This window comes from Dysidea avara, chromosome 5 (assembly GCF_963678975.1).
Source record: "Dysidea avara chromosome 5, odDysAvar1.4, whole genome shotgun sequence".
In the NCBI taxonomy this organism is placed as follows: domain Eukaryota; kingdom Metazoa; phylum Porifera; class Demospongiae; order Dictyoceratida; family Dysideidae; genus Dysidea; species Dysidea avara.
The window spans coordinates 37,785,276-37,810,532 of NC_089276.1; the positions used below are offsets into that span (position 1 = coordinate 37,785,276).

General features: G+C 37.6%; 3 protein-coding genes across 10 annotated transcripts in view; 1 reads left to right on the forward strand and 2 right to left on the reverse strand.

The window, feature by feature from the left end:
• Positions 1-211: 211 nt before the first annotated feature.
• Positions 212-6,134, reverse strand: LOC136256293 (receptor-type tyrosine-protein phosphatase F-like). Of its 3 annotated transcripts, none has more exons than XM_066049217.1 (7): positions 6,011-6,134; positions 5,315-5,611; positions 4,728-5,024; positions 3,955-4,278; positions 2,898-3,004; positions 1,580-1,796; positions 212-1,485 (listed from the first exon to the last, which is right to left on the reverse strand). In XM_066049217.1, the coding sequence occupies exons 2-7, from the start codon at positions 5,559-5,561 to the stop codon at positions 434-436; spliced, it is 2,244 nt and encodes a 747-aa protein (XP_065905289.1). In that variant the 5' UTR covers positions 5,562-5,611; positions 6,011-6,134; the 3' UTR covers positions 212-433. The 3 variants fall into 3 exon arrangements, with proteins under 3 accessions (XP_065905289.1, XP_065905288.1, XP_065905290.1); XM_066049216.1 differs by lacking the exon at positions 6,011-6,134 and adding an exon at positions 5,858-6,000; XM_066049218.1 differs by lacking the exons at positions 1,580-1,796; positions 2,898-3,004; positions 6,011-6,134 and adding an exon at positions 5,858-6,000.
• LOC136256303 (DNA repair and recombination protein RAD54-like) overlaps positions 6,124-25,257 on the forward strand; it is a 58,353-nt gene continuing 39,219 nt past the window's right edge. The window contains exons 1-7 of one of the 3 annotated variants that reach the window (XM_066049234.1): positions 6,124-6,219; positions 7,563-7,623; positions 9,683-9,818; positions 11,728-11,747; positions 12,368-12,417; positions 14,286-14,333; positions 15,126-15,303. In XM_066049234.1, the coding sequence (XP_065905306.1) occupies positions 6,217-6,219; positions 7,563-7,623; positions 9,683-9,818; positions 11,728-11,747; positions 12,368-12,417; positions 14,286-14,333; positions 15,126-15,170 (363 nt within the window). In that variant the 5' untranslated portion in view covers positions 6,124-6,216 and the 3' untranslated portion in view covers positions 15,171-15,303. Of the gene's footprint in view, positions 6,220-7,562; positions 7,624-9,682; positions 9,819-11,727; positions 11,748-12,367; positions 12,418-14,285; positions 14,334-14,474; positions 14,683-15,125; positions 15,304-25,257 lie in introns of those variants that run through there. The other 2 variants (XM_066049233.1, XM_066049232.1) reach the window with 2 other exon arrangements.
• LOC136256297 (uncharacterized) lies at positions 21,890-25,105 on the reverse strand. 4 transcript variants are annotated; one of them, XM_066049226.1, is made up of 5 exons: positions 24,821-25,105; positions 24,275-24,429; positions 24,127-24,227; positions 23,542-23,838; positions 21,890-23,057 (listed from the first exon to the last, which is right to left on the reverse strand). In XM_066049226.1, exons 2-5 carry the CDS (start codon positions 24,310-24,312, stop codon positions 22,045-22,047), a joined length of 1,449 nt encoding a protein of 482 aa, XP_065905298.1. In that variant the 5' UTR covers positions 24,313-24,429; positions 24,821-25,105; the 3' UTR covers positions 21,890-22,044. The 4 variants fall into 4 exon arrangements, with proteins under 4 accessions (XP_065905298.1, XP_065905297.1, XP_065905296.1 ...); XM_066049225.1 differs by having other exon boundaries at positions 24,802-25,105; XM_066049224.1 differs by lacking the exon at positions 24,821-25,105 and adding an exon at positions 24,648-24,711.

Below are 25,257 nucleotides of genomic sequence, written 5' to 3' on the forward strand. Positions count from 1 at the left end.
GTAGCAGTAAATCTTCTTTGATTTCATGTCACATGCTCTCCATTACACAAGACCCTACTAAACATGCAATAAAGATCATATGAATTTCATGTCAGCCCCTAACATTTTAGTTGCATACGTAAGTAACAGGCTAACAGCCACATCCCAAAGGTACAATCACAACAGATACCCACATCCAAACAAACAAAACTTTTCAATTCTTCATCTAACTTGAGATCCAATAGAATAAACACTACATTAGTACAAAATATATACAAATATTAATAATTCATGCAATGCCTGTACAATAAACATTTTACTATATTACTTACATACATGTAATAGTATTCCATCAATTCTAAGTAGAATACTTATCTTTAACCACACATTGTGTACAAGTATCACAACTATATAATATATTATATATTTATACTTGAGAATAAAAATGGACTGACTAGCTAATTGACAGATAAGTCTCTCTATCATAAGATCGTGGTTGGAAGGTTGATAATTCTTGTTCGTTACAATAACAACCAGATGACTGTAATGAGTCCACAACATAATCATTAGCACTCACAGTGCTTGTTCTGTTTGTCTGTTCCATATCTACTGACAGGTGTATAGAAGGAAGTTCATCTTTTGGAGAACCAAATGCTTCATCTTCCTCTAAAGGGAGCTGGATTTCAGGGATTACAATGTCTGCTTGACGTTGAACAGTCTTTAGTGAAGTGTAGGAGTAAGGGTTCTCATTGGTGGAATATCGATTCTCATTGTCAGATATAGCCTCAAGGCGTCCACCATCAAACACCGTCTTTTGAATAGGCTTCACAACTTTTCCACGGTGACGATTGTAAGAAGGGTTCCTGTCCAGTATAACTGAGTAGTGTCGACCTGTAGGTGAAGCCACTAGGAATGGGGACAAGTTGGGATTACTGTCTGACAAGGTTAGTGTGTCTGGCTTGTTTTGTTTCCTCTTACTGACACACATGCAGATACAGAGCGAACACACTATGATTGCCAAACCACTTCCAAACCCAATTCCCACCATTTTAATAATGTCGATAGCTTCTTGATCACTGGACTCATCTTCGGAATCATCTTCGGAATCATCTTCGGAATCATCTTCGGAATCACTGAAATCGCTACATACACTGTCAGATGGTGACAGACGTCTTAACGGACAGTTAGAATCAACAGCTAGAGCTCCATTAAGTAGTGAACCATTTTGTGCACTCAACCAGACCTCAACTTGTCCAAATAACTCACTAGCAGTGGCCATGTCAGAGCTGAGGATCCTACCAGTGTAAACAGCACAGTTTGATTGTTGGTCATCACATAATTCCATAGTCCCCCTGAGGGTGTAGTCTGGTAGTACACATTGACACATGTCAGTCATGGCTGATGAGATTTGTTGCGTCAGTTGTGAGTTAGTCTGCTCCAAGTCTAGTGAGAATGAACTATCACTAGTAGTGTCTGTGAGTCTCAGGTTGAAGAATGAAACTGGATCTGTATGGTGGATATGGAAAATGTAATCACACATATTTCACTAATGTGTACACGCAGTGAAACACACACACACACACTACACTATACTACACACCTTCAACAGCAGTCAGATTAGAGAAATCATCAACTAATAAACTAGCTGACTCTCCAGCTCGGATAGCACTATATGGAGTTACAGTGAATGTAAAGCTGGTCACCGATGACAACACAGCAAAGTGGAACACTGTGCCTGTAGTGTTGAAGCTATCTGACTCAGCAAAGCTCTTCATCCCAGCAACAGTGTCATAAGCTGCAACCAGACTGTAGGAGACCTGTAAGGAACACAACTGTAGCTCTCTGTTTTAAATCACACAATTATTCTGGCCATATAGCTAGGCCTTCAGAAATTTTATCCCCAACTGATGAACAGTTTAACTTAAAGTATTACTATCCTACTCTATAAACTTTATAGTCACAAGTGTCCTAAAGCACTTACAAGCTCGATCCACAACTACATAACTTGTTTTATCAGGATTCCCACAGTAAGGTTATCTGTTTTGGTAAAACTACTTCAGGTGTAAACCTTTAGTGGATTTCCAGTAGTTTTTTGTACTGTCATGTGAGTCTTACCTGGTATGACATGACTGAAGATTACCCCACAAAGTATCATTTATCAACCATTACATAGTTCCTCATGTAATGATCTACCACATATTACGCTCCAAACGCATGCAGCAATGATGGACACACTCCTGACTGACCACACACACACTATTACCATGTATGGATACCACAGTACAATGGGACAGGTCATGCATATGAAGGTCTAGACCCCTGAAACCAGGACACCTCACTGACTAACAAGGACACTGTAGGATGGTTCCAAGGTGTCTGGTATAGAGGGATCCATCACATAGCTAATATGGTGCAGTAGCCGTTGACAGGCAATTTTCTACTAACAGTTTTGTATTCTTTCATCCAGAGGTATTCCTATTCTTACAGTGAACTTTATACAAATTATATTGCAGAGAAGGTAACCAAACCTGAGTGGAAGGCTTCCTACCAGGAACCCCACAATGTGACGACCAAATAGTTTAATATGTTGGCAACACAAAGCTAGCTTGGCAACACACTGTACATTGTATTTGCTTGGATATAGGCTAGTCCATATATGTATTTAACATATGTATATCAACAATTACAATACATGAAATATCTATTAATGTTAATGATTAACACCTGTGATTCAATAGGGAGGAACTCTGTTTGCCAAGTTTGACCAGCCAGGAGTTTATGGGCACTTAAGTAACTTTGGGTCATGATTACAAAATCACGAAGGCAAGCTAAAGCTGAAATTACATAACAGACATCACATTCTAACAGTAGCAAATATAGTTTAACAGATCCCAACCTGCACACACAACACATCTTACCTCAAATGATGTAATCTGTTCAACCAATGATGAGGGATATGTCCAGGTCACATCAAGTGTTCTGTTGCTAACAATAGTAGCAGTTAAGTCAGTTGGTGCAACTGGTACTGTTACGAGGAAAAGAACATCACATTAATAACACAGCCATTTTAGGTGAGATCAATTATCCTTATAGGCATGCTCTAACAAAGACACAATCACTACTCAACTTAGTGAACAACACCCTACAACATCCTAGCTAGTATTAATGAATAAACCACGGTACTTATATGGTAGTTTATAGTCCAACCAAAGGTGTTATAAATTCACTTAACACATCAAAATATTGTACATTTGGAAAAATCTGTTTCCATACTGATGACTATAATAAACCATAGCTCTTAATATGGTGTATAGTACAAATAGATACAACTAGGTATAAGTCAACACACTACAGTAGATTTTAGACTACGCCCATTACAGCAACTGGACAGTCAGCAAATATTCTAAATGTAACTGATATACCAAAAGTGAAATCTTGCTGGTACACATGTATGCTCACTCAAATGGAAAGTCACCCAAACCATTAGCTACTTGTATGGTATACCAGTAGTACATGATGGTGATCATGACATGTTGAGGCCATACTAACACACGAGGTATTCACACTTGCTGGATTAAATTACTGCTGATTAAGAAGATAACTAAAGTGACATTCCTTGTATGACAGTGAATCACATGCAATGTACTTTGTAAACAATTTCTCTTAGCACAAGTGGTACATGTGGCTATAGCACAGATAATCTGCTACATAGAACTGTATTCATCATCATAAGATAAAGCATGGCAGCTCTGCACACAGTACGAGTCCACATTTAAAGTAAACAAAATACAAAATTCAACATGAGGTTGTTCCTCCATAAAATACCACCAATGCAAATTTGGTGATGGTTATATTTGGTGAATCACTTTGTAATGATTTCCTCCAAACTTTAACTGTCATCAGAGGTAAAACTATACCCAGTAGTGACTAATCTTATAACAGATGTTTTATGAATCTCATAGTAACATCACTTACTGAATGACGTGGTAGAGACCAGCAAATGATCACCCTGAAATTGACCCAGTCCAATCCTCCTAGCTTCAGAAGTGATAGAGAAGTCATACACACTATCAGGATCAAGGTCATCAATTACTCCACTTGATCTATCCCTGCCATTGAATGACTGGTAGAGTATGACTGGAGAATACAAGAACCCTCCACCAGGGGTTTGTATTAGTTCTCTGTACTGTACCACATATCCTATGATGGCCTGGGATTCAGCATTTGGGGCTGGCTCCCATATTAGCTTGATGAAATTGGAATGGGGTTCAGCATATTGCAGTAGTGGAGGGGATGGTACTGGATGGGGAAAAAGCACATCGGTATTCTCTTATTGAAGAAGTCAATCAGCACACAACATACCACATATACCATACTGCTTTACCCTGATACAAAGCTCAAATAAAACAATATGGGGGGCCAAATATTAGAACGCATGCCTTGGGTTCATTTAGATTGATGCAAAAAAACTAGTTAATTATGGAAGGTTTAAAATTACTAGCCTGTATATAGATGCTTAACCTTGTGTGTTTAGTTTAACATTCCAAACTGTAAGTCAATTATATAAACACTCTCAACTACCACCTTTGTGTGTACTAATAAATGAACTTAAATAGATGCCAGGCTCTTTTAAATATTGGGTCCATCATTTGTAGGAGATAAAAGTCCTCTAAACAGGTAATACCATACACTAGTGACACTACATGTACAGCACACGTTATGCTACACAGAGATGGACAGACACTCACAATCATCTGTGGTGGTAAAGACATTAGATACACTACGAGCATTTCTTCCATTTCGATCAACACTAGCAACAAAGTAACGATACTCAGTTGAGTTCACAAGCCCATCAATATCCACCATAACAGACTGGTCAGGATCAACATCAACCTGTAGGTACTCATCCCTGGACCCTACTGGGGTGTAGTTGATGGTGTATCTTGTGATCACTGAGCCATCACAGCCAGTGTTGATACGAGGGGTACTCCACTTGATGATCACACCATCACTCCTGGCTTGTGCAAATGGCTCAACTGCCAAGGCTACACAATATGTAATACATGTTACAATTCTAAGACTTACTATATTTTGTAATCTCACTGTCAGTAACAATTCAAGTACAATTTTAAAAGTCTTCAAATATTTCAGACAATCAAAACAACTACTGTCTGGCTTTAGCATTGCAAGTGTTGTGTTGTGTTTTTATGCTAAAACTATGAGATAAAACCTCAAACAGGCAGATATAAAAAGGTGGAAAATATAGTAGGAAAATGTTAATACTAGGAGATTTGAACTATCGACCTAACCACAACTCATCATATGCAGTTCTTACCTTCACTATTGGTGATAAACAACACTTCTTGAGATGCCTCACTGGTGTCATCTTGTTGAATACTAGTCACACGTACTGTGTACTGCCTTATGGCATCATCACTACTTGGTACGAGGTCAGCAATTTCTACTGAGGTACTGCCACTGACAAACCGTGTACCCTGAGAAATAATGTCACCATCCTGTAATCTCCAGTAAACTGTGTAGCCTGTTGTGTTAGCTACTTCATCCCATGTGACTTCTGCCATCCGGCACCTGATCTCTGATATCTTCACATTGCTGGGTGGAGGGAGTATAGCTATAGGGAATAAAACGATTGCTTGTGAAACTGCAACAGCTAGTTTGTACATATTTTAGACAATAAGCACTTGACTACTGTGCTTATGTAGAATAGAGTGGCTTGGCTATACTAGGACATTTCAGTAAGGTCCTCCCCTGCTAGACACTCTGCTATATCACTTACAGAAACTGACCATTAATTACTGTAAAATTTACACAGCAAAATAGCCTATTTCAAATATGCACGGCTATATACACAACTTACCAACAGTGCAGGCAGCCAGCAAGATAATTTTAATAACAAGGTGAGGTAACAAACTATGAGCCATTACTAGTGTTCCTGTGCCTACTACAACTACGCGTACTCAACTAGTTTCACGTACTATGACAGTGGTGCTACTTTATACACACACCTTACCTGTATTAGGAAGGGTTACCGTAATCTATGACGTAAGAATGAGCGACATTAGAAGCACCACAACTCTGGGAGAGGTATCAACAATTTACACCATGTGACTTCACGTGGCTTCCCGGGAATTTATATATCCCAAGTAAAGCACATCACGGACACCAAATTCAAATTACAGAATGCAGTAAACCTAAAGTCTGCTGGAATGACATGATATGGTAAGCTATATACACCCATTTTGTAATATTGTGCATCTTGTTGTATCCTTTCTGTCGGTACCCGAGATTAATTACCGTATACTTTTAGCTCTACGTACATTGGCTTCGCATTACTGTACATGCATTTGTTTACATCCTTGTGAGTGATATGGGTTGAATTAATGCCTTACACAGACCCAGTTTGTGTGATATTGAAACAGACAGTGGGGAAAATGATCTTTATACAGCCCTTGCTTACATTTCACATCATAGTTACAGTCTAGTGCCCCTAGCCAGTGGCGTAACTAGACTTGTACTGACACCAGGGCCCAGTGCAATAAGTTGAAGTCATATTCTCAAGTAAAGCTATTAATCAGAGGAGGTTGGACGCGCTCTAAGCGCCACATAAATATATTGCCCTTAATTGCATTCTTTTCTTTGGTATTTCACGTGACCCTCAATAGTCATAGTACAAATTTGAAAAACGATGGGGTTGATTAGATATTCGGATGGTGCTTCACGTAAGCTTCAAGGTGATGTACTTTGTTTTTTAAAAGCGCTTGGTGATTGGGGTGAAATTAATAAGTTGCGGTTTGGTGTGTAGAACTTCTCCAGAATTGTCACGTACGTATTCTATAATCAGAACAATGATGAGATCGATGTATAAACCTCTTCTATAAAACGAGTTTCGCTTAATTTGTTTTAGGGGCGCTTAAATCGCGTCCAACCTCCTCTGGCTATTAATTGTCAAAGCGATAATTATTTATAGAGGCGCTTATACCGATAACCTGGCAGTTTGAAGTGATTTCACAATAATGAAAGGTAATATAGCTGTTTTGCACCAAAAATGTCAAGGTCTCGATCGATTATTCGGTAAAATAGTCCTTTTCTACTACTCTATTGCTAATTCCGTGGGCGTGACTTGATTGCTGACACCCGGGTAGGCCCGGGCTTAGTTACGCCACTGCCCCAAGCCACAGGAAATGACTACTGGAGGACTGTAACACTAGTCTAGCCAATTGCACTGTCCCACCATACAAGAGGTCGTTGGCCAGAAGTGTTGGCAGTGTGTCTGTAATGGAGCAGATTAACCTGTTTGTAGTATGGATCATGTGATCATGAGTGACACCTGTTAGCTGTTATACTGTGTAACTACTGCAGTGGTAGAAATAAGTCAGAAATTGTTGTTTGGCCATTTTGGTAGATTAAAATATCAGAATAGATTTCAGTTGGTCATGCTGAAATTGGTCAGAAAAAATTGTCATTATTATTTCTAGCACTACTTTGTCTTGTTAAAGGAATAATTGTATGCATTATGTTATAGGGAAACACATCCACAAGTATATACAATTTCTTTCTCATAGGAATTGAGAATTCAGCAGATCTTATCCAAGCCATTTAAAGTACCAATGCCGAACTACAAAGGTAACCCACATACATGCACGCACAAACACGCATGCACGCACGTGTGCACAAAAAAGCAAAGCCTTCAGCTGCCATGCAATCACAGACACGTCAACCCAGTGAACCAGCAGACACCTGTGCGCTACTCAGGTGTTAGGATTCAGTGCAGGCAAATCCTCCTAGGGTAGGACTGGTAATCCACAGGAGGCTGTACCATATCTCACGGGTGAAGGTGTGGGCAGACCTTCACCCATTGTGTGAGACATGGACAATTGACATTTGCTTTGGTAGTACAGTCTAAGTAATCACTGGACTGGAATACTGGACTGACATTGATGGCTTGTGACGTTTCAGTACTGAGTGGTTTTTTAATATACAGCTACATAAGCCAGGTTCAGTTGCATGCATTCTATTCACTGTATGACAGTATCTACTAGTGAAATGAGATATATCCAAATGTTTCTTTCACTGTTGGACACACTTGATTATTGTGATACCGATAGAGGAAACTTTGGCGGGGGTATGCGAATAGCAAGCTAAATTGCATTTGGCGAAATAAACTTTGGTGAATTCAAGCTCAGTGTTTAGCTATAAAGATGCTTATCCAAGGGACTACGAATAATTGGCAGGTTAAAACTTGGGAAAATTTGTAGCAAATTGCAAAATTCGCCAAAATTTCCCTTTATACGGTACAACTTTTTACATGGTGAATACTAGTCACAGGAGTCCATGATATGTGTGACTGGGACTGTAAAAACAGGGCATGTGGACACATTAAATTTGCCTGTATACTTTACCAGCCTACATGACTCATAACTTTATATTACTATGACCATGCAAGTTTCCACTCTTATTAAATGGCTAGCTAAATGGCATTTTAATACAAGTTACAGGATGCAGATACTCCATTCCAGTAATGAAATGTAACCTTTTTTGTGATGGAATGTGGTTTGTGTCCATACCAGTTTTCACTGGCCCAGTCACATGACATGCCTAATGTCTTTTAACTCCATCATAGTAGCAATAGAGTCTTGACATTATATTGTAAATGGAGAAAGAGAAAACCCTATGCATTTTACTTGCAAAAAAAAATTTGGTTTTAGAAAAAGGTAAAGTTCAGTCCAGTAGTCCAGTCCAGTGATTAAACACCACCATTTGCTTCTCCAGCTAATACCAGGTACCCATTGATGTGGGATGCTTCCCCAGTTGACATCAGGCCACCAAGTCCCCATTTAAACAGCTGGAGCAGTGTGAGTAGTAGTAGTAGTAGTATAGTTTCTTACCCAAGGAAACAACAGCACCACCAATTTGGTGTAACCAGGAATCAAACTGGGAACCTTTCGATTATCAGGCCGATGCTCTAACCACTTGGCTATGCTGCCTCACAACACACACATGCACAGCGCTCACATACTACATCGCACATACACATTTCCTACTACCCATACTTGGAGCTAAAAGTGTGTAGGATTGTCCATCCATATATGTTACACATCACCTAACCTATCACTATTCAACTATTGTACCAGTAATTTACTAAGGTAGTGTGTTTAGTGGCTGCAGAATACCTAGTACATGTTTTATGGTAACTGATGCATGATGGTATGACCTTATCCATCAGCTAGTTGATTATTGCTATACCATTCTGTCATGGACATGGATCAGTGGTGCTAATTTGTACCTGAAGGGCTTGTATTGTTTGGCCGTAGCAGCGTCTATTATTCTGTAACAAAGAAGTGAAATTGTGTCATTATTTTGCACATGAGCAGAATAAATATTTCTGAGTATAAGTTAAGGTTTTGTTTGAGGCACACAATGCCCAGCCCCAACCAGTATATGAAATACCTTTGGTTGAGATTTTCGAAGTATTGTAAATCCTGTTCTTTCAAGTACCATGTAACTTCGACACTTGAGGACACCTACATAATCCAGACACTTAGTTAAGGTCCCAAGTATCCCTTAGTACATAAACTGACCTGGAAAATCAGGACACCTTGATAATCAGGACACTATTACAAAGTGTCCATATTATTTTATCATACACAAGACACACATAGATTACGCTTACTGCCATTTCTAGGGCCAATCCATGGTCGTTGTCTGGGTAAGAGGTCACGAGGTGTACGCTGTGCCCTTCATGACCCTAACACTGAAGGAGCACTTGTGCTATACACTCCTTCGGAGCTGACTGCACATGAGAAGTTGTCCATTGATAAGTGAGTAATGTGTTTGTAGTTTAATTGCGTGTGTCAGGTGTTGTGTGGTTTCAGTTACATGTGAATGACAAGATCTGCATTAAAGGATTGGACCATTGTGTCCTTATTAGTGAGGTGTCCTAATTCCAAAGGTCTAAATGTGACAAAAATACAACAAAAAATTTAAGCATGTGGTAATAGAAATGAAGGTAATGGAACAAGGGAAGTCACCTTTGTATTCCTAATTCAGTTGTGACTATGCTTGTTATAAGATGTCCACTAATATAGCTGCAGGTGTAGATGACTTCTTGTTTCACTACTTTTTATTTCTATGGTTTAAAATTCCTAATTTTTTCTTGTTGGCTTGTACTTGTTTGTTTACTTTTTTGTAAAATAATTGTGACCAACGATGAACCAATACATACTGAACAGCTAGACTGTGTATCAATAAATACAAATTTCTCATCCAGACAAGTGCCCGAGTGGAAGCAAAATGGCCATATCATTTTAATATTTTCATATATTCCACCTGTTACACAATGAAGAGAAAGGCCTCTTCAATTAATCCAGTCGCAGGACAGACAGTTTCAGAAGTTATAAATGTGATAATCAGTACAAGAAATCTATTATGCACTACCCATGAATCAATGCCTGTGTGGTTGTGGAGAAAGAAATGGGACACAAAGGAGGACAAAGGAACTCTATGGTGCATTCGTTATAACTGCTGCAGTAGGCAAAAAGACATGTTTCGGACCTAAGTGATGGCAAACAGTAAAGAAATCCATAGTGTTACCTGTAGTCAATTAGTTAGTTACTTAGTCAGTACCATTTTACCTTAACTATTACTGCCTCCCTCTATTACTGATTAACATGTTCCATCATATTGCTTCTTGTACACGACAGGGTGAGTCATAAGGTGTAGTTCTATTGTTTTGCAGATTTGATAGTGTTTCAGAATTAGAGTGTGAATCCTATGAGATGAGATGGTGTGTGTGGCTGAAAGGAGGGTGGGAATAGAACCATGTATTGTTCATTATATCTTTGAACATTAGAACTTTCATGAGTTTTACATTCATGTGTGCTTGTTAGTTATGTACCTCTGGAGAGATTTTCACTCTCAATCAGTTTGTGTGTGTGTACGCTGGAGCCAAGTGTACATGCACAAAAACCATCATGTGTATGTTGACTATACTGGTTGGGACATAACCCCAGTTACTTGTGGTGTATCTTGATAGAAATGAAATTCTTTGTATCAGTTATGCTGTTAAAGTGGTGTTATTTCATCCAATTCTTCTGCTAAATGAATATGAGGGTGCTAGCATGATTGTTCATTATGTAACTTTTGGGAATGGTCAGACAGACTACTGGGTGGGTGGATGGATGGATGGATGGATGGGTGAGGCTTGCTTTAATTATAGTGAATGCTGAACTCATAAATATCTTTAATGTTGTGTGACATAGAATACCAACATTGAAAATAGCAAAAATGGTGCTATGTCTGTTAACGCTGTATATGTTAACTAAACATGCTGAGGAGCCTTAGCTACCAGACAGGTTATATTATCAACACATGAATACATAGTCATGAAGTAGTGGATCAGTAAAATTTAAGTTTTTGATCCTGTTATGGACTCTTGCTACCACCAAAAGAAATCAATTCTATTGGCACACATTTGCATACCTGAAGTATTTTTACTTGGATATTTCACAGCCATTGAATGAGTCCATTTACAATAACCTGACCCTCATTACATAGATAACAGAATGGTAATATATTATCATAACTTTGTTGGCCAACAAACATGTAGTACAAGTGTCAACAATGGTATATGTATGATTTGGATAGAAGCCCTAACTGACATTTGGTCTGGCTCCATGTGTTGAATAGAATTTGTATGTGTTACTGTTATCTTGTTTGTGTCTACTGCAGGAGCAAACTGGAAGTACATGGTATGTTGTTACTTGTCATCGATGTTGTTATTGATGTTGTTTCTTTTGGGGAGGAAATCTACCCATTTGTATAGTGGCGACTGGTGGCCTGTTGTCAAGCAAATGTCCAACTGTCTTTATCTCACTTAGATCATAATGAAACTTTGAATTCCATGGCCTTTATCTGTGAGACTTGGACAGTCCTCCTGAGGGCTACTAGTACTGCCCCAAGAGGATTTTCCTTCACGGACTTAAGTGCCAGGCAGGTGTATCCCAGTGCTGGTTTACTGAATGGTGATACAGTGGAACCTCTCTTAACAAACTCCAACACAATAGAAAAACCTCCATAGTAAATACAAAGATTTTAGTCCCAACAGGTGGAAAACCTCTACTATATATTTTCTGGGTCCCAATATGTCCGTAATGGCTATAACTGTGTTATGCATAGCTGCTGGAAGCTTTGTTGTACATGTGAGTATGCGTGCGTGTGCGTGCGTGCGTGGGTGAAGTTGTTAGTGTGCTGTAGCAATACATGAATCCTGTGATTATTGAGTTACCCTATTCTGACCTGCTTGATGATAGTTATCACTTTTTGTGACCGGATTATTGCAGGTCTCATTGTCTTTACCTTACCCCTGTAGTGGTGGTCGACACGTTATTGTCTAAAGTGTTGAGACCTCACCAGAGAGAGGTACACACCATATATGTGTGTATGTTGTTACTGTTATTTCATGTGAATTGACATTATCCAGCATACACTAATATGGACACCAAACACAATAGTGTCCTGATTATCAAAGTGTCCTGATTATCAAGGTGTCCTGATTATCAAGGTGTCCTGATTATCAAGGTGTCCTGATTATCAAGGTGTCCTGATTATCAAAGTGTCTTGATTATCAAGGTGTCCTGATTATCAAGGTCAGTTTATGTACTAAGGGATACTCTATAGTTTCAAAGTTCCATCTCTGGAAGCTTTCAAATTGTCCATATCCCACAGGTTCCACTGGGCATCACATCCAGTTACTGTACTAATCAGTTTTAACTGGTACTCGTTCTCACATGTTTTATGGCTCCCAGCAATTACTTAATCACCTGTTTGTTGATACAAATGTTTACTATACAATAGATAAATTATCTAACATACCCAAGCCATATTCAGGCTACAGTATTCCGATTGTTGATGGGTATCTGCCATTGATAACTGAGTTATAATAACATTTGTTGAACACTATGGATTAAGAGTTTAGGTCAATTGTTAATTCAGTAAAGTTGTTACATGGTGCAATGTCAGCTCAGGCTAATAGAGTTAGTGGATGTTTGTAAAACAGAGTCACCATAAGTGCTAGTGGTTTCCTCAGTCCTTGTGGACATTATGCATGTTGTATAATGTGTACATGTAAGTACCTGTTATGTGGACACTTGAGGACACCTACATAATCCAGACACTTAGTTAAAGTCCCAAAGTATCCCTTAGTACATAAACTGACCTACTACATTCAGAAGCCTTGCTAGCCAAATTGACGTTACTGATTATGATCACAAATAATGGATTACTTGTATTATTGTACGGAGTGAAATTTCTCTGGGATTGTGTCATTGGTCAACAAATTGATGACAACTTTGGCTGTATCATGGCCGACAAGATGGTACGTACAGTATACGTGATGTTCTGTTACAGTGTTTGTTGTATAATCCATTGGGATATCACGACATTGTGACACTGTGACATAAAATCTCACACGATGTAGCCTAGGTTGTCATGACAGAAATTATATACAAATGGAACCTTGCTATCTACTTTAATGTTAAAATTGGATACTGGGGACATGATGTTATGGTATGGTATAGATTATTTACATAATAATCCAACAACTGAATGTGTTACTGTATAATAATCTCAATAGCAGCTTGATGTATTATATTGAAATACGTCAAGCGATTAGCCAATAGAATTAGTATTATACTTGTTTGTCAAGGTCCCATGACAAAAATCTATAATACTAATTTGATTGGCTAAAATAGTGTCATGTGTTTATATTATAAGTAAATGTCCGATTTGACAACTATTGTTACCATAGTGATAGATGCCCCCAAGGTATGACACAATATGGTTACTTAGCAACGGTTGCTAGGTAACCGTTGCTAAGGTAAAAGTCATTTTGAGACCATAGCAACGGTTGCCAGGCAACGATTGCTAAGTGTGATTGGACTTTTGCAGTGGCTATTTTTTAAATTTCTGTTGTCTAGTAACAGTTGCTATGGTTGTCGGATTAACTTGCAATAGGATGGATGGCTGTGGTATTCGGGATTAATAGTTCTCGCATTGTAAACAAGAAGGAAATAGTGCTCGGCATATACTTATAGTCTGTTATCATTTGTGCATATTATACCCTTTTAGTAGAATACTGAAAATTTTTTGTTTAATACATATAATGTTTTGTTTGCCCAAGTGCTAGAAATACTATATTTCATAAATTTGATGTCCATGAAATATGACATCAATTTATATGTTTCTAGTGCTTTACTGTAATTTTGTCTGTTTGTGTGTCTGTCCTACAGGGCCTCGGCAAGACCCTCCAATGTATCACATTAATATGGACCATGTTGGTAAGTATTTCTGTGAGACAATTGGTCAGTTATATCTGAACCCCTGGGACCAGCCAATAGTGTGTGTATAACTGATCAGTCCATATGGTTCTATGTGCTAAAGCAATACACTACACTGAAGGCATTCATTTATTGTAATAGAGAAGTATCACTGAAGTCCAGTACTATTGTCATGGATCAAGCATTCCTTTCTGTGTAGCCATTTGTGACGTCACTATAGTAATTGAACTCTTTTTAGTTATATAATTTTGAAACATTGAACTCTTGTTACATTATCTGACATTATACAGGATCATCCATATTTTCAGCATTTTCACAATCGTACAGAGAGTACTCTTTTTTTTTTATCTTATCCCAAAAAGGTATTATAAAAATGTTGATGTGATAGTTATTGTATGATCAGTGTTAATATTTTATGGATATACATCTTCCTGCTAATCCTCTGACTTGTCAAACGAAAGAATGCTGATTATTGTGTACACTGTGTAGCCAGCTTCTGAAGCAGTCATTCAGAATACAGCTGTTGCCACCTTAAACATTCTAAACAAACACTAGTACTAAATTATTGAGAATTATTATTTTATGTGGTGCTACTAGACCAACATTGTAAAGCATACTGGTGAATTTACACCTCTCCCTAGCGTACTCTCTGTAATGAAAACTCTTACAAAAATGCTAGACAAAAGGGATTAAATGGTTTGAGTGCTTCGAGCAAGTTTTATCAAGCATGATTCATATCCTGTTGTATACAATACAGTTGATATAATAATTGTTTTTCTCTCTTTCCTATAGCGACAGAGTCCAAATGATGAATTACCAGTTCGTGTTTCACTTTAAAGTTGACAACCTTGTATACAAGGGTATTAACCTTTTTAGCGAGAATTTTTCAAGTTTGGAAAGCTAGTTAAAAATAATAAGGGAACTTTAGAGGATCTAGTGTCCCTCGCTTCTTAAATTATCCACCATACTTTTCTACTGTGCAGTGTTCTGGTTTATCATGTTATTGTATTCTATTTTTTGGTACAGCTACACCATTAATAGACAAGGTTGTCGTGGTAACACCATCTAGTCTTGTTAGAGTAAGTATATAAAGTAGTTTAGTATTTTAACAAACAAGAAAAACGTGTTGTGATGTGCTATTTGCCACTAGACAATTGACAATGTGCTTGAAGTAAGTCAATGAATGTCAACCTTTTCTTCTATCAACTATCATACGATACATGATTTAATTTGTAGGAATATGTTTGGTGATTAGGTTGCTTGTAGAACATCGACAACATCACAATGATATTGGCAGGATTTTGTTTCAACAAATATTCAAAATTTTGTCAATCCACCAAATTAAATTCCTTGTCACTTGTACAACATATAACTGCAGCATTATATACCTAGAGCCCTGACACCAACTTCTGTATCAGCATCCTCACTGTAGGTATACGGATGCTTTTAAGCTAGTGAAGTTTTTTTATAATCATAAAAGTGGGTTATTTTTGAGTTTTGCGGATCACCACCATCTAAACTTTCAAGAAGGGAGATTTAATGATCAAGCTGAGGGGGAAAATTTTCACAGATAGCAGCCTATCTGCAATATTTGTCCAGGAAGAAATCCACTATACAGTAGGTAGTTGGTGAACACCTCTTGATAATGGATAATACTAGCACACTGATGGGAACACTGTAGTAGAACACACACATCAATGGTGTGTGGTCACTTGTGATTGTTGCTTCATAGAACTGGGACCAAAAGTTTTTGTCCTTATTATGGATCCAGGTTTTCCTCTTTACCTGGAAAGTTTAACAAGTTTTGTTACAGTTTTAGGTACTGTGTTATATAGTGAGTGTTAGTCATACAGTACAATAGTACTGTATAGTAAGGACATCGAAGGTGCGGGGGCGATCGTGCATATGATCACCACAATAACAGTGCATATGCATTAAGGGATTCAAACGAGTGTGTGCCCTCTGCAACACCTTGCCTTTCACTTTATCTTCACTAGTTGTCATCTTCTTCAGGCAACAAAACTATATTAAGGCATTGATTTTTTGCATCAACCCTTTCCATATTAAGCATCACAAAACTATTATTAAATAGCACAGTCAAATATTGCATAGGCCATGCAATTGTCTAAGGCTACTCTAATAAAGCAGTCACTCTAATACAACAGTCATGTTCAACATTATTCTAATAGCACAATCACGTGTATATCATATTGTAGCTATATGTTATTAAAAATAATAAACCAGTTTAAGACATAGGAACAAGCAGACAGAAATCTAAGCAGACATAGAATTAGGAATGTAGGTGTACAGACATAGGAACACATCAAACACACACTCATGCACACACATTTTCAGATAATTATATCAGGAAGCCTGGCACTCACCCATAGCCAGTCTGCAGCTGGGCATTGGTGGTGAGTAGTAGTTATACATTTTACTAAAGCAAATACTAATACAGCTCCAGGGGGTTTCCAGAAATTAATCAAGGCAATATTTTACAAAGATACAACAATCGCATTTTGTAATTACTAAAATGAGCATGTGTTTCCCAGAAAGACAACCATGCCTGTTGTATGCTTCAAATTTTAATGTGTAACTTTTAAAGTTGCTTCCCTCCACAGCATTATATCAGACTAGCATTGGTACCTGCCATATGCACAGGACCATTCCAAAATCTTTTTGAGAGTCCCACCGTATATCCAAACATTGGATCATATGATGTTCAAATATGACAACAATTACAACAGATGTTACAACACAATACACAAATGTGTGCACAGTGTGTTTGTTTACAAGTCATGCCTATACATTTACAGACTTGATGAAGAAAAAAAATGTAGTTACAGTTTCCTTCAATATATTTAATAATACAACGCAATATGTGTATACAATGTCCCTGTAGAGTTTACTGTGTATGCATAAGGATTAGAAACAATGTAGCAATAACAGTCATGATATAGTTGTAAGTCGCTCACTGTTCTTAACTATACCTATCCCCAATAACACCAGACAACTGATTATTGTGCTCTATACCCACGATGTAGCTACTAGTAAAGAGACTTGAATCATATTCCTACAAAAAAATACATCAAATAAATTAGACATCACAGAAATCGTGTATATGTGTGTCATTTCATCTGGTAATTAATTATTAAACAAATGTACTTTGAAACTCACCATTACTGTACAAAGTCACTATAAACGGATTTTGGATGCTTCCTTTGAATTTGTTATAATTAAAATCTCCATGACATGATCCACCAAGACATTAATCCTATATGATATGCTAATTAACAGACTCGGACACTTCAACATCAAAACCACAACATATATTGCAAACATTTGTTCACACATCACCTACTTACCAAATTGTTTAAAATCAGTGCATTTCATTTTCCATTCAGCTCTAGTCAAATTCTGCAATTTTTCATACATAACACTTCCAGGATATCTAGTACACAACAATCTTGCTGGGCTATCTGCTGGCTCCCATCTGTCTAAGTCAATTAGCACTGCCTTCATGCTGCCCGTCACATTGCCACTATAGCAGATGTTTTCAAGTTTGACATCCAAATGGGCTATTTCAAGAGTACTGTGCAATTTGTTGAGTACCACAAAAATTTTAGGGATTAAACTACCTAAACAACAATTAGCCTCTTCTGCTGTCAGTGGTGAATGGTCTACCTTCTTAAATCTTGTGATAAGAACCTTGTTAGGACCAAAAGTTATGAAACCATTTGGAAGCGACACTTGGCTGATTTCGATCATTCTTCATTCTATCAAGTTGTGATAGTTTTTCTGAAACTGTTCGATCATTTGGTAGTTTGTAATAAAAGTCACTGTTACACAAAATAATACTGGACATTGAATGGATTTGTTCACAGTAAGCCCCCCCACCAAACTTTACCTGTCTCAATTTCTGTGGTGATAAAATCTTGAATAATTGGGAAGCAGCATGATCCAACAGTACTCCAGATAGTTTCTGCAACAGTTACAATTTGTCATTCACTTCATCCTGACTTAGTGCAGTTACAGTAAATTTGAAAGTAAAACCAGTCTCTCTAGGAAATACAAATCCTGTACACTTACAAATAGAAATGTCGATATGCCGCTAGAACTGCAACTGATCAATCAGCAAAATCAGTAGCTTAGCAAGTGTACCATCATACTGTGAGCCTCTATGACCAGAATAGGTACTGGACCGTAATTATAATTCTCTTTCTGCAGTTCGATTTCTACAACGACATCTGGTCTTGCAGATGCTGACGAAATAAATGGATATAATTCTTTCAGCCATTTTGCATCTAGATTAGATGAAACAGAAGTACTACCATGGGATTAGATGTAGAAGCATCATCTTGGGAATTACCATCTTCCTGGATTGAGCATACAGATAGAACACATAGTTCAGAGAACTGTTGTTTCTGGCAAGGACACGAGCAGCTTCCACAAAAGATCAGTACTGTCTTGATGACCTTTCACTGTATTATAATGTAATCATCAATGTAAAATTTCACATTTCATTAGGGAGTGATTTCTACAATTGATTGCATAACCAAACTGGAAAACATGATCCAACAAGCCTAGAAGTTAAGTTTTGAAATGTCCTTATTATTCTTTTGTGAATAGTATATACTTTCATCACAACAAAATGACTACCACACTGCAACACACACACACACGCACGCACACACTGATCACATTGAGAAAACTCAACAAAATTTTAATAATCTACACCATACAAAACAATTTAAAATTAAATACCACTACCACAACAAATATACCAATCAAACCACCCTACTATCAGAAATCAGTTGTAATTTACAAGCCCCATCATTTGCACCTGTGTGGTAAACATATATGTAGGTTTAATTTTCTAATCTATTAGCATTGTCACTACACGAGTATTATTTATTATTAACACTTTACAGTGACCAGCACTGAAGGTCTGACAACAACATGTGCTGCAGCTGCTGGATTACCTAACCTAGCTAGCAAACTGGAACTGGAAAACTAAGAACAGCACTTGACCTAGCTAACAATAAGGTGTATCAGAAAAGGGCCAAAGAAAGGGAAAAAAATCCTTCCTACCCCAGGATTCAAACCGGAGGTCACCCAATGTCTTGTCGGGGCCGCACTCAGTCTTTCTCCAGGAGGGCTGGATTTTCTTCCTTTAACCTAAAGTATTTATTATTATTATTTCAGTAAAGCTAAAAATAATAAATAATTGGGCTTGCATGGTAGCTAGCCGCCACTTGGATTACATTTCCCAATTTACAACTAACATACAGCATGTGAGTGGTAATGACAATCCAGTAGCAAATGTACTATCACGTCAGGGTCACCAATTGTTGTGGGGTTATGATGATATTGATCAGATTATTAAATCACAACAGCTACAATATAATATCACACAAGACAACACGTGTTACAACAGCATTAATTAGAGATAAAGTTCATGAGAGTTCTGAAAATGTCACGTGTTAAATATAGGTAATCACACACATTTGAGTGTAATTAGGGAATAATTGTACGAGTACAATTATTCCATAATTGCACGAAAATGCGTGTGATTACCTACTAATCACGTAGTGACCACCCTTCATGGTTTGTAGTACACATCTATCCAGTTCTATGTGGCCATTAACTTCTACCAGGTGATATGCATCATCCTTCTTTGTATTACATCATTTGTTGTTGCACTTAAAAGGCTTCATGTGTCAGCAATTCTGATTGGTTACTCAAAATGTCTACATATGTTGCACTTAAAAGGCTTCTATTGTCAGTTTCTTTGATTGGCTATTCATTATATCTCTTTCTTGTTGCATTTAAAAGGCTTCTGTTATTCTGCTATTTTATTGGCTACTTTACAGTGCAATTACAGAAACAAGGCCATGCGATTTGGGATTAATTGCACTCCTACTATTGAGACTAATGTATGGCAAATTAAATCACTATGTGATTATTAGTATAATTAGTGTGTGCCCTACAAGTATACTCTTATGATATTGTACTAGCAATGTGTTTGACCAGATTAGTCAGTTGTGATCAATAAAGTGTTGGAACAGTGACACAGACATCATCATTTTCATGATGATCAGCTGCTATGATTGCAATGAAACATTGTTGGGGAGAGAATATTTGTTTTGAAATAATTATTACAAACAGGTGGCTAGACTGGAACTATATGCTCCAGAACTGGAACCTCTTTAGTCTGAATCTTCCCTTGGATTGGCTGTTTTATTAGAGTATATCATTTATATTTGTGGCTATATACACTTTATGAGAGTATGGATATCTTCCCTCATCATTAATGTAGCCGGTTTTGCTAAAAAAAATTGTCCTTAGAATAATACAAATGATTTCAGAAAGTCATCCGTATCATACTACATGCAAAATCTCCAATTTCTCACCCATACTAACATGATTGTGCATGAGACAACTTATGTTGCTGTGGTGTAGTCAGGCCATCATAGGATAAATAATTGAGGCCAAACCACAAGGTCCACAATAGAATGATACAGTTTACATTGCTTACTTCATCTGTCCTGATATAGTTTAGAGTATTATATTGTACAGACTGCATAAATCTTTTTGCTCTAGCTGTTAGCCAACAATTGGACCTACAGCACTGTTGTCAGTTCAAGGTAAACTATAAGCCTTGAGTGAAAATTATGCAAGCTGAAAATCTAAACATACTCCTGAAAAAGCACTCTTATTTTTTGAGCATTACATGGCTTGGTCTTTTATATGTCATTCTAAAATATGATGACAATTTACTTCAGGCTCAGACTGAAGCCATTTCCCCTACATGTAGCTCTTGATCAATTAATTATATAATGCATGCAAACTACTTAGAACACATAATTTATTACCCTCTCCACCAAGATTCATAGCTACATACAACCCTGGACCCCACCCCCACCCCAAACCCTGGATCCAACCTCTGAAATACTCTTCCAATTAATTCCAGTTAAGCTAAAAGTACAATATGTATTTGTACATACAATTATCTTACCGTGCAATCAAACATACCTAAATTTTAGCAGAATGCTTTAACAAGGTCTTAGCTACCTTATACTAAGAAATAATCACTCTTTTACCTCAGGAAAATAATCAAGGCAACTTACAATAACTATATACTATAGTTAGCTGCATAGCTGGTTTGCATAAACTGACTATATATAATTATAGTAAATTAAAAATTTACAGATTATACATTTATCTAACACAGTTCAATCAATGATAATACACTGCACAAATTGCAGTACTTGCAGATGACTAGTACAACAGCTGCAGCAGATAAATACTACCAGTTTTTTCAACTGCTTTCAGAGCATGCAATCCTTCCATGCAGTATAATGTTGATGATATTGATGTAATGGTCATGTTCTTTGCTACTTGCACTGTACACAGTGAAGATGGCAGTCCTCATCTTAATCAGTTGCACAAGTACAATATACCCCAAAACTAAACACCCATACAGAGAAAAAATTTCTACATCCAATGTGAGATCTAACACAACAAACACCGCTGAATTGATAAATAACAAATTACATAATTATTATAATAAATATTAACTCATGCAGTGCATGTACAATAACTACTACTATAGTTTACTATTATAGTTTACTATTATAGTTTACTATTATAGTTTACTATTATTCCATCAATTCTAGGTAGACTAGATAAAAGAACTTCATGAGGTAGATCAGCTAATTGACAGATAAGTCTCTCTATCATAAGATGGTGGTTGGAAGGTTGATAGTTCTTGTTCATTAGAATAACAACCAGATGATTGTAATGAGTCCACAACATAATCGTTAGCACTTACAGTGCTTGTTCTGTTTGGCTGTTCCATATCTACTGACTGGTGTATAGAAGGGAGTTCATCTTTTGGAGAATTAAATGTTTCATCTTCTTCTAAAGGGATCTGGATTTCAGGGATTACAATGTCTGCTTGACGTTGAACAGTCTTTAGTGAAGTGTAGGAGTAAGGGTTCTCATTGGTGGAGTATCGATTGTCATTGTCAGATGTAACCTCAAGGCATCCACCATCAAACACTGTCTTTTGAATTGGCTTCACAACTTTTCCATGGTGACGATTGTAAGAAGGGTTTGTTTCTGAGTAGTGTCGATCTGTAGGTGAAGCCACTAGGAATGGGGACAAGTTGGGATTACTGTTTGCCAAGGTTAGTGTGTCTGGCTTGTTTTGTTTCCTCTTACTGACACACACACAGATACAGAGCGAACACACTATGATTGCCACCAAACCAATGCCAAACCCGATTCCCACCATTTCAATAATGTCGATAGCTTCCTGATCACTGGTCTCATATTCGGAATCATCTTCGGAATCACTTAAATTGCTACATACACTGTCAGATGGTGACAGATGTCTTAACGGACAGCTAGAATCAACAGCTAGAGCTCCATTAAGTAGTGAACCATTTTGTGCACTCAACCAGACCTCAACTTGTTCAAATAGCTCACTAGCAGTGGCCATGTCAGAGCTGAGGATCCTACCAGTGTAAACAGCACAGTTTGATTGTTGGTCATCACACAATTCCATAGTCCCCCTGAGGGTGTAGTCTGGTAGTACACATTGACACATGTCAGTGATGGCTGATGAGATTTGTTGTGTCAGTTGTGAGCTAGTCTGCTCCAAGTCTAGTGAGAATGAACTATCACTAGTGAGTCTCAGGTTGAAGAATGAAACTGGATCTGTATGGTGGATATAGAATGTAATAATACACTTCACACAAATTAAATATGTATGGATCATGTGCATGCAGCGGCAAACATGCACGCATGCACACACACCTTCAACAACAGTCAGATTTGAGCTCAAATAAAAAAGTATGGGAGGCCAAATATTAGAACGCATGCCTTGAGTTCATTTAGATTGGTGCAAAAAACTAGTTAATTATGGAATTATATACGGTTTAAAATTACTAGCCTGTATGTAGATGCTTAACCTCATGTGTTTAGTTTAACACTCCAAACTGTAAGTCAATTATATAAACACTCTCAACTTTAACCATTACCGCCTTGTGTGTTCATATCTAGACGCCAGCCAGGCTCTTTTAAACACTGGGTCTAAAATCATTTATATATAGGAGATAAAAGCTAAACAGGTAATACTGTACGCTAGTGACACTACATGTGTATGGTACAAACTACACCACACAGATGGACAGACACTCACAATCATCTATAGTGGTAAAGACATTAGATACGCTATGAGCATTTCCTCCATTTTGATCAACACTAACAACAAAGTAACGATACTCAGTTGAGTTCACAAGCCCATCAATATCCACCATAACAGACTGGTCAGGATCAACATCAACCTGTATGTAATCATCCCTGGACTCTACTAGAGTGTAGTTGATGGTGTATCTTGTGATTACTGAGCCATCACAGCCAGTGTTGATACGAGGGGTACTCCACTTGATGGTCACACCACCACTCCTGGCTTGTGCAAATGGTTCCACTGCCAAGGCTACACAATATGTAATACATGTTACAATTCTAAGACTTACTATATTTTGTAATCTCACTGTCAATAAAAATTCAAGTACAATTTTAAACGTCTTTAAATATTTCAGACAATCAAAACAACTACTGCCTGGCTTTAGCATTGCAAGTGTTGTGTTTTTATGCTAAAACTATGAGATAAAACCTAAAACAGGCAGATATAAAAAGGTGGAAATATAACAGAAAAATGTTAATACTAGGAGATTTGAACTACTGACCTAACCACAACTCATCATATGGTAGCAGTTCTTACCTTCACTATTGGTGATAAACAACACATCTTGAGATGCCTCACTGGTGTCATCTTGTCGAATACTAGTCACACGTACTGTGTACTGCCTTATGGCATCATCACTACTTGGTACGAGGTCAGTAATTTCTACTGAGGTACTACCACTAACATTGACAAACTGTGGATTCTGGGAAGTAATGTTATCATCCAGTAATCTCCAGTAAACTGTGTAGCCTGTTGTGTTAGCTACTTCATCCCATGTGACCTCTGCCGTCCGGCACCTGATCTTTGATATCTTCACATTGCTGGGTGGAGGGGGTATAGCTATAGGGAATAAAACAATTGTTTGTGAAACTGCAACAGCTAGTTTGTACATATTATAGACAATAAGCACTTGACAACTGTGCTTATGTAGAATAGAGTGGTTAGAACATTTCAGTGAGGTCCTCCCTGCTAAATAAACGCGTTTCATTATCACTCAAGTAAAATTTGCAAAGAGCAAAATAGCTTACTTCAAATATGCACAGCTATACACAACTTACCAACAGTGCAGGCAGCCAGCAAGATAATTTTAATAACAAGGTGAGGTAACAAACTATGAGCCATCTTGTGTCTACTACAACTACGTACTCAACTAGTTTCACGTATTATGACAATGGCAGCTAGCACGCACAACTTTACACACACACGCCATACCTGTATTAGGCAGGGTTACCTTAATCTATGCCGTAAGAATGAGCGACATTAGAAGCACCACAACTCTGAGAGAGGTATCAACAATTTACACCATGTGACTTCACATGGCTTCCACTCCAACCCGGGAATTTATATCTTCCAAGTAAAGCACATCACAGGCACTTAATTCAAATTACAGAATACAGTAAGGCCACTCCAAGTCATACCTTAGTTTCTGGTCACTCCCAAGCCTACAAATGGATGCGGGCGGGCGGATGATCAGGACTATAGACTCTACTGTGACAATATACTGTATGGTATTATTATTTGCTCAATTTAGCAAATTCATGCTGATTTTGTTTTTAGTCAAACTTAACCAACAACATAAGTAGTTGTGCTTCGGCAAAAAATGCACTAGGGAAGTTGTTGATGGATCATGGCTAGCTATACACGATGGATCATGGCTACCTATACACT